The 10,443-nt window shown below is 45.7% G+C and overlaps 1 protein-coding gene across 1 annotated transcript in view; it reads left to right on the top strand.

Annotated features, from left to right (window-relative positions):
* Positions 1-10,443, top strand: part of Galnt9 (polypeptide N-acetylgalactosaminyltransferase 9) — a 76,480-nt gene that overhangs the window by 51,215 nt on the left and 14,822 nt on the right. Inside the window, exon 6 of the mRNA XM_005344487.3 lies at positions 7,266-7,383. Coding sequence (XP_005344544.1) covers positions 7,266-7,383 — 118 coding nt within the window. The remainder of the gene's footprint in view (positions 1-7,265; positions 7,384-10,443) is intronic.

Here is a 10,443-nt window from a genome sequence, read left to right as displayed (position 1 = left end):
TTGCCACTCCCACCTGCCTGTGTTGCCACTCCCACCTGCCTGTGTTGCCACGCCCACCTGCCTGTGTTGCCACTCCCACCTGCCTGTGTTGCCACGCCCACGTTTCTGCAGTTTCCACGCCCTTCCCCAGAGTCCCCCTCCCACCACATCATCTGATGAGCCCCTGGGGAATCTGTGCCTTCACATCTGGTAGTTTGTTCCACTTTCTCCTGGGGACCAGCCTGGGTTTGAAAACTGTCTTTGGAATGAATGAATGAATGAATGAATGAATATCTCCAGGTGCTGCTGGGCCCAGGGTGCTGTTGCTTACCTTGCAGTGGGTCTTGGTGGAACCACCTCTTTGCCTCCCAATGAAAATGTTGCATTCTGGCTAGAATGCTGCAAAGTAGCTTCAGTCCCTTGGACCAGTCTCTCCGATAGGAGGGTCTCCTGGAGGTCTTCCAGGCTAGTGCACAGCTCAACCCTGCAGACTGTAGAACTAGTTGGTTGAAGTGCCCTGCTCATCTCTGGCAAACAGCTATTGGCAGCAAATCCAGATGAAATCATTTGGCACAGAAAGGGAAAAAATTCATCCCAGAAGAAAAAATGGTTTCACAATGCTAAGATGAAGGAGCTTTCAAAATTGGCAAAGTACCATCTCTTCATACCTCCTAGCTCCACATGGCTCTTTCCTTAGAGATGGACCATGTCTTGGAGTTGGGGCAGCCTGCAGTGATCGAGTAGGGGTCTGTGCTCTGGACTTTGCAACAAGGCCAGAGGGTGGAGCTTCCCGAAGCACAAGGCTCACAGATGGCTCCCAAGGGGCTCATTGAAGCAGAGAGTGACAGTCTGAAGGTTATTTTTCTTCACTTGAGATTCATTTCATGATACCAATTAGTAGCGAGTTAAATGTGTGTGACATTTTAGAAATCTGTGGAAGTCAAAGGCCCAAAAGGAGGCATCCCCCACAGTTTGTGGCAGGCTCTGGGTATCCAAGTGACAGCGGAGCGCAAGCTTGCAGGCCTACGTCTGGTGGGACGGTGCTTACCAAGCACATTCTTTTTTTTTAAAAAAAAAAATTATTTATTTATTATGTATACAATATTCTGTCTGTATGCTTGAAGGCCAGAAGAGGGCGCCAGACCTCTTTACAGATGGTTGTGAGCCACCATGTGGTTGCTGGTGGGAATTGAACTCGGGACCTTTGGAAGAACAGGCAATGCTCTTAACCACTGAGCCATCTCTCCAGCCCCCCCAAGCACACTCTTTAGAATCACCCAGGAACTGTTAACCTTGCTGCCAGAAACCAGCTAACTAATGGGGCCGACTTAACAGATGCCGCATAAAAAGGATGTGCACGTGGTTAAACACTGGGAAGATGCTGGACAGAAACCCCAATGGAAAACTCACAATTGAACCCTTGTAGAGGTACCACTGTGTGTACTCAAGAGGATGGCTGAAACAGAGATTGACAATACTTTTAGTGGGTGGAGCACACAGAAGCTCATGTCTGGCTGGTGGAAGCCACTTTGGAGAACTGGCAATCTCTTGTAAATACACGAGAACTTTGTATAATCTGGACACTATTCCTGGCAGGTTTTTTTTTTAATTTTCTTTCTTTCTTTTTTTAGTACTGATATCTAGAATATTGTTTATTTGAATGTACTTTGATTCCAGCTTTGCTCACGTTTTGGCATGTTTTAATATTTTATCTACATCTTTACTCCTGCATTGCTTAGTTAGGTTTCATGATCCAATCTGTGTTTATTATTGATTTTTTTTATATTATTGATTTTTTTGAGCTCTACATTTTCCTCTGCTCCCCCTGCCTCTCCCCTCTCCTTCAACCATCTCCCAAGGTCCTCATGTTCCCATTTTACTCAAGAGATCTTGTCTTTTTCTGCTTCTCATGTAGATTAGATCTATGTATGTCTCTCTTAGAGTCCTCATTGTTGTCTAGGTTCTTTGGGATTGTGGTTTGTAGGCTGGTTTTCTTTGCTTTATGTCTAAAAGCCCGTTATGAGTGAGTACATGTGATAATTGTCTTTCTGTGTATGGATTACCTCACTCAAAATGATGTTTTCTAGCTCCGTCCATTTGCCTGCAAATTTCAAGATGTTGTCATTTTCTTCTGCTGTGTAGTACTCCATTGTGTAAGTTACCACATTTTCCTTATCCATTCTTTGGTCAAGGGGCATTTAGGTTGTTTCCATGTTCTGGCAATGACAAACAATGATGCTGTGAACATAGTTGAGCACATGTCCTTGTGGCACGGTTGAGTATCCTTTGGATATATACCCAAAAGTGGTATTGCTGGGTCTTGAGGTAGGTTGTTTCCTAATTTTCTGAGAAATCGCCACACTGACATCCAAAAGGTCGCACTACCACGAGCAATGCAGGAGTGTTCCCTTTACCCCACATCCTCTCCAGCATAAGCTGTCATGAGTGTTTTTGATCTTGGCCATTCTTATAGGTGTAAGATGGAATCTCAGAGTTGTTTTGATTTGCATTTCTCTAATGACTAAGGAAGTTTAACATTTCTTTAAGTGTCTTTCAGTCAATCCTCTCTTGAGAGTTCTCTGTTTAGGTCTATACTCTATTTGTTTTTGTCGGATTATGTGTTCTTTTGATGACCAATTTCTTGAGTTCTTTGTATATTTTGGAGATCAGATCTCTGTCTGATGTGGGGTTGGTGAAAATGTTTTCCCATTCTGTAGGCTGTCATTTTGTCTTATTGACCATGTCCTTTGCTTTACAAAATCTTCTATGTTTCAGGAGGTCCCATTTATTAATTGTTCCTCTCAGTATCTGTGCTACTGTAGTTATATTTAGGAAGTGGTTCCCTGTGCCAATGCGTTCAAGTGTACTTCCCACTTTCTCTTCTATAAGGCTCAGTGTGGCTAGCTTTATGTTGAGGACTTTGATCCATTTGGACTTGAGTTTTGAGCATGGTGATAGATATGGATCTATTTTCATTCTTTTACATGTTGACATCCAGTTTTGCCTAGCAGGTTTTTCAAAATGAATGAAAGCACAGTCCATTAAAAGTTTTATATACAAGTGCCTGTAATGGCAATTTTTAAAATAACAGACTCAATGTAAAAACAAGCCAAATGTTTTGAGCAGGTGAGTCCTGCATGACATGACTTCCCTCACTCTGAAGGACCAGGAGTCACAGAGGAGATCCTGACAGATACAGATAGCCTCCCTCCTAGATTTATCCTTGGAGGTGGTTTGATAGTCTGGTGTACACCACTGTCTTGGTATTGCTGTCTCTCCTGCCTGAGAGTCTAAAGGAGAATCCAGTCGGGCATCAACTCTGGAGCACTAGGAACAAGGAGGGTGGGAATTTCATCATTGCCTCTCCACCTCTGATGCGTGAGGAAAAAATGTTGGGTGAGCCCTGTCAGATGTCACTCCCTCACAGTTTCGTGTGAGGAGCAATAAGAGGGAATTCTGTCAGTCAGTGCATGGATCTAATCTACATGAGAAGTAGAAAAAGACAAGATCTCCTGAGTAAATTGGAAGCATGGGGACCTTGGGAGTGGGTTGAAGGGGAGGGGAGCGGCAGGAAGGGGAGCAGAGAAAAATGTAGAGCTCAATAAAAAATCAATAAAAAAGGAAGCTGAGAGACATATCTGTTATACATTAGGATTGTATCTTAACCAATCAAGTTTTTGCTGTTAAAAGTCAGAGTGCTATTAAAATTTTGTTACCATTAGCTTTGTGAACAAAAAACGTACCGACAGTTGCTTTTTAATACCGCGGTGTTCTCAGGTGGTTCACTGCTGCCTTCCAGCCAGTGGGAGCAGAATGCAGACCAATGTCTCTTCATTTTTTATTGGAAAGACTTGGGCCTGCAGAAGGCCAGGGACCGGGAGCCCTGAGTGTCCTTTACTGACTTCAGCGTCAGGAGCTGTGGAAGAACATGACAAGTCCCTCAGAGGCCTGTGGCCTGGGAGAGGCTAAGTTCTGAATGTCGAGGGATGCCTTTGTTCTGACACAGAATCTTCTTTTTTTTTCCTATTCAACATAGTTTTTATTACTTATAAATAATACCAATCAAAATTTCCACTTCCTCCCCTCCTCCCACTTGCCTCCCGTTCCCCCCTCCCCCTCCAGTCCTGAGAGAGGGCAGGGAATCCTGCCCTGTGGGAAGTCCAGGGCCCTCCCTGCTCCATCCAGGCTTAGGAAAGTGTGCATCCAAATAGACTAGGGTCCCAAAAAGCCAGAACATGCAGTAGAGACAAATCCCAGTGCCATTATCATTGGCTTCTCAGTCTGGCCCCATTGTCAGCCACATTCAGAGGGTCTAGTTTGATCACATGCTGGTTCAGTCCTAGTTCAGCTGGATTTGGTGAGCTCTCATTTGCTCAGGCACACTGTCTCAGTGGGTGGACCAACCCCTCATGGTCCTGACTTCCTTGCTCATATTCTCCCTCCTTCTGTTCCTCAACTGGACCTTGGGAGCTCAGTCCGGTGCTCCGATGTGGGTCTCTGTCTCTATCTCCCTCTGGCCAGACAAAGGTTCTATGGTGATATTCAACATAGTCATCAGTCTGACTACGGGACAAGGCCAGTTCAGAAACCCTCTCCTCCACTGACCAGGGTCATCTCCGTGAACTCTTGGGAACCCCTCCAGAGCCAAGCATTTTGCCAACCCCAAAATGGATCCCTCATTAAGATATCTCCTTCCCTGCTCCCATATCCGTCCTTCCTCCATCTCAACCATCCCACTCCCTCAAGCTCTCCCAACCCTCCCCTTCTCCCTTGTCTCTCCTCCCTCTCCCCTTCCCCTCACCCCACCCCACCTCCATGCTCCTAACTTTTGCCTGGCGATCTTGTCTGCTTCCAATTTCCAGGAGGATCTATATATGTTTTTCTTTGGGTTCACCTTATTACTTAGCTTCTCTAGGATTGCGAACTATAGACTCAATGTCCTTGGTTTATGGCTAGAATTCACTAATGAGTGAGCACATACCATATTCATATTTTTGGGTCTGGGTTATTTCACTCAGGATAGTGTTTTCTATTTTCATTCATTTGCATGCAAAATTCAAGATATCATTCTTTTTTTACCACTGAGTAGTATTCTAATGTGTAGATGTGCCACACTTTCTTTAACCATTTTTCCATTGAGGGGCATCTAGGTTGTTTCCAGGTTTTGGCTATTACAAATAATGCTGTTATGAACATAGTTGAACAAATGCTTTTATAGTATGATTGGCCATCTCTTGTGTATATTCCCAAGAGTGGTATTGCTGAATCCTGAGGTAGGTTGACTCCCAATTTTCTGAGAAACCACCACACTGATTTCCAAAGTGGTTGCACAAGTTTGCATTCCCACCAGCAATGGATGAGGTTCCCCTTACTCCACATCCTCTCCAGCATAGGTTGTCATTGGTGTTTTTGATTCCAATGGAATTGAACTGAAGACCCAAATATTAATCCACAAACATATGAACACCTGATTTTTGACAAAGAAGCTAAAATTATACAATGGAAGAAAGAAAGCATCTTTAACAAATGGTGCTGGCATAACTGGATGTCAACCTGTAGAAGAATGAATATAGACCCATATCTATCACCATACACAAACTCAAGTCCAAATGGATTAAAGACCTCAATAAAAATCCAACCACAGAGCTGGGCGATGGTGGCGCACGCCTTTAATCCCAGCACTCGGGAGGCAGAGGCAGGCGGATCTTTGTGAGTTCGAGACCAGCCTGGTCTACAGAGCTAGTTCCAGGACAGGCTCCAAAGCCACAGAGAATCCCTGTCTCGAAAAACCAAAAAAAAAAAAAAAAAAACCAACCACACTGAACCTGATAGAATAGAAAGTGAGAAATAGCCTGCAACACATGGGCACAGGAGACCACTTCCTCCGTATAACCCTAGTAGCATAGACAATAAGAGCAACAATGAATAAATGGGACCTCCTGAAACTGAGAAGCTTCTGTAAAACAAAGGACACAGTTATGAAGACAAAAAGGCAACCTACTGAATGGGAAAAGATCTTCACCAACTCCACATCAGACAAAGGTCTGATCTTCAAAATATATAAAGAATTCAAGAAACTAGACATTAAAATTCTCAATAACCCAATTAAAAATGGGGTACTGAACTGAACAGAGAATTCTCAACAAGAATTTCAAATGGACAAAAGATACTTAAGGACATGTTCAACTTCCTTAGCTATCAGGGAAATGCAAATCAAAACAACTTTGAGATACCATCCTTCACCTGAGACAGAATCTGCTATGCAAAGCCTAGAACGCCAAAGTGTGGCGAGTGGCTCCCAGTCCCCATGTGTCCTGTGCTCTGTACATAGGCACTGCCTTTTCTTCATCTTTTCAGTAGCTTTCATCCTGCCCGGCAGACTCAGCGTACTCCACCCTGTGCCAGTCCATTCACACTTACGAAGTGTCTTCAGGACGGTGGCCACTCACTCTCCACCCCACCTGGTCCTTTATTGGTCTTTGCCTTCCACGTTACTTCTCCCCAGGGGTATGCACATTGATGGATTGTTTTGTTTAGCTTCTGTTTTTTGTTTTAAGAGTCAGGGTTTTTTTTTCTGTGTGGCCCTGGCTGTCCTGGAACTTGCTCTGTAGACCACTCAGGCCTCAAACTCAGAAATCCACCTGCCTCTGCCACCCAAGTGCTGCTGGGATTAAAGGTGTGCACCATCACTGCCTGGTTGACATTTCTGGATTTTTGGTGCCTAGATAATTAGCATATCCATTCATGATTTCAACAAAATGCCAAAAGGCTTTTTGCTGCCATTTTAACCCCATTTGCTGTGGGTTTAAATCGAAATATTACATGGCAGTTGGTAGTCTGTTGACTACAGCTGCGTAGCTGTTTACTCTGTAACTTCAGAGCCTGATGTCAGTCAAGGTTCATGAAGCTGAGTAGTGTAGAACTTACACAGCTGCCCCATGTATTCCTGAAGTTTTATACACCAACAAGACGAGACATTGAAGGAGGAAGACTAGGCACACAGCACGTGGAAAACAGTGGCCCAAACCACTCTGGTCTGTACTGTTTTGCCAGGACTTACGGTATACAAGGACAGGTCCATGTCAGCGGCAGGGCTTACGGTATACAAGGACAGGCCCATGGCAGCTGAAGAAATGACCTTCTCACTATACCCAGGACACTTTGATGTCTGTGGGAACAAGAAGCATGGGGATACGAAGGTGCAGACTCAGCTTTGGTCTCACAGGCAGACTGGACTCTGGGCGGCACCATAATGATGCCCTCACTTGGTATCTCTCCTTTCCCAGGACACCTGCCATGATTGGCTGCTCGTTTGTGGTGGACCGGAAGTATTTCAGGGACATTGGCCTGCTGGACCCAGGCATGGAGGTGTACGGCGCAGAGAACATTGAATTGGGAATGAGGGTGAGTGGGCACAAGACTGCATGCTCTGGGGAGCCAAGACTGCTTACAAGGGTGGGCCCGAGGCCCCATGCTGCTTGGGAGATTTTGTTAGTCCAGATAAGACAAAGGCCTAGTGGGAGTCCTTGCCAACAGTTTTAAGAGTGAAGTTCTGCCTGTGAGCCAATCAAAGCAGATGGAGCATGTATGTCTGTTAGTGCTCCAAACTATCATTCCTGTGTTATACACATGGGCTGGTGGGGTTGCATGGGAAAGTCTCATCCTCAGAGCAGGAGCCCCAGGCGAACACAGTGGGGAAGACATTGGTCCTCATGCTAACTGGATATAGTTCAACACCCCTACCACCTTGGTTAGAGCGGGAAGGCAGAGCAGCCACGGAAGGCATCGATGCTTCTATGAGGGGAGCTGGGGAACAGCCTGCAGTGGAGGTTGACAAGCAGAACTGGGCACATGGGCCTTTCTGCAGAGCATGGACCTTGACCTCAAGCAGAGAGATTGTAGAATGAGATTAAACAATCACGAGCCCTTATTCAACCCTTGTGAGTGAGACATGGGCACAGTCCTTACCCTGAGCCTTTGCCTCTGTATCCATAGGACACTGGCCCTCTTGTAACCATTAGTAACAGATCTGCCGAACACCTCATAGCTGGGTTTTATGGCTACAGAAGGAACAGGAGAGGAGAGCCAGCCTTCCCAAATCTTGGCTTCTAAGAAGGAAATAGTGTCCCTTAGAGGAGAGGACAGAGTAGGAAATGAAGCAGGGAGATGAGATGGGGCACTACTCACAATAAAGACATTTAGGGAAATACTCTAGTGAGCTACAGGGATCTGGACAGCAAGGCAGGGTGTGGCAAGTAAGGACTGGCCTGTGCAAGGCTCTGAGGCAGCATGGATGCTCCAAGATCTGTGTGGCCTTACCTCAGAGACGGGTAAGTAGGACATGGAGCACCAGACTCCCTGCTGTCTTCTCCAGGGTCCCTCTGACTTGTGGCACGGGAGAGGATAGACAGAGAAGACAAGGCATAGTTGAGAGAACTGAGGAGATAGAGGAGGCAGTGGGCAGTGGACGGAGGGAGGAACGCAGCTTTCCTGCCATATTGGTCTTGCGCATTGTCTTGGAGGTGTGGGGCTATCTGTGGGTGCCTCCCTCCAGATCCTGAAGTCTAAATTCAGCACCCACATAGCCAGTCTTTTCACTTTGAGAAAGACCTCGCTACAGCCAGTACTCAGCCTTATTCCAAGCCAGTGTTTTGTAGAGAAAACAGGTGTTCAATGCTTTGTTTTATCCTGAAAAAGAAAGAAAGAAAAAAAAAAAAAAACAGGTTCGATTTGAAGAGTGGCAGTCAGACAGAGTTCTTCTTGAGATAGCAAGGGGCAGGTCAGAGGCTGTGTGTGGCAGCCTTGCTAGGCGCTTGGCCTCCTGGAGGACAAAGAAAACTCAGATGAAAGCTTGAGGTCAATTTAGAATTCAGCAGAAAAACCCAAGAACAGGTGAGCCGTGAGCTTTACAGCTGGTGGAAGGGGGAGAAGAGAGAAGATGAGCAGGCATGGAGGCCAAGGTCAGCCACATGGTGGCAAGCAGCCAGGCTGTGGAGACGGCAGCATTGGAGAGGCCAAAGACGGCACTGGGGAGTTGGAATGAACAGTTAAACTCTAACCAGCATCCCAGATAAAAAGAAGGGAATCATTGACTCTTCCTGAGTAGGAAAGTACAGAGATGGGCAGACCCAGGAGGACCTCATGGCTCCTTGAGACTGCACCAAGGACTGAAATTCTGAATGTATAGAAATAATAGTCCTTTCATTGAGAAATCTCTCTGCACTTAGAGATGGAGGAAAGTCTCTTTACTAAAGCTCGCGGTCAGCTGGGGCGAAGGGTGGAGTGCGATCGGCTGCTAACAGAAGACTTTACCAGCTTGGGAAAGCTTAGGCTCGTGCACCTTACTGACGCCGCCATCCTTACCTCCCCATGAGGGGCTGGCCCCAGGTCACGCGTGAAACAATTTAATGGTGGCAGGAAGGACAGTGCAGGCATGACACTCGGCAAGTGGGAGACTCGCGGAGCAAAGATTCCTTAAATTTATTCAACCAGTGTTGTTTTTTTCAAGTAAATGTTACCTAGGTTCATCTTATCCATCTGGCAGAATTATGCTTTTCTCAAGAAATGAACTGGGGGTTTTATGGCAGGCCAAGAATCAACATTGCTTGTGGCCCTGCGTGGCCCCCTCGAACATGTCAAAGGCATGCTCTTTGGGGGTTAGTCTAAGGACTGGTTAATCTTTGTGAATAAACATTTACATCCTAGCGTTGTTAATTTATTTATCTCTAACAGGCCTGCTTGGTATGCTACTTACCTTTGGAATATTTGGGGGCAGCACCCCTTAACTAAATTCTACTTTGTGTAATTTTATGTCACCTAAGCAAATCTATTAACAAATCCTTTATAACAGCAATTCTATTACTTTGAGTTTTTTTCTACATCAGGAAAAGTACATTTTCTTAAGGTAGACCCACCTTCCTAGAGGTAGTCCTGACTTGCCCCACAGGATTAACCCTTAAGGGACCAGACAAGGGCATGGCTCACCTAAAGGTAGCTCTTATTCTTTGCAGAGACCTGGACACAGAATTCAAGAGGGTGTAACAGGCATTGCCCTCATGTGTATGAAACACAAGTAGGCCTAACATGTTTTTATTTATGACTGCATTTAGGGGAGTTTGCATTGAAACAGACAGTCTCGGAAATGTAAAATAAATTGAAAAAGAGGGAAGAAGGGGAAATGGCAATGAAGGAAGGGAGGTGAGATGAGCTAACACAGCATACTTACAAAACACTGTGGAGCTGGGCAGGAGGAGGGCCAGCCCTCCTCCAAGCCAGGCTTCCCCGCTCAACCCTAAGGCTCCGGAGGCTGAGCCCAGATCCTCTGCTCTCATTGTTTTTGTTTGTTTGTTTGTTTTTGTTTTTTTGAGATAGGGTTTCTCTGTAGCTTTTGGTTCCTGTCCTGGAACTAGCTCTTGTAGACCAGGCTGGCCTCGAACTCACAGAGATCTGCCTGCCTCTGCCTCC

Source organism: Microtus ochrogaster, chromosome 2 (assembly GCF_000317375.1).
Source record: "Microtus ochrogaster isolate Prairie Vole_2 chromosome 2, MicOch1.0, whole genome shotgun sequence".
NCBI lineage: Eukaryota > Metazoa > Chordata > Mammalia > Rodentia > Cricetidae > Microtus > Microtus ochrogaster.
Note: the sequence above shows the minus strand (reverse complement) of the source record. Positions and strands in the feature narration are given on the sequence as shown.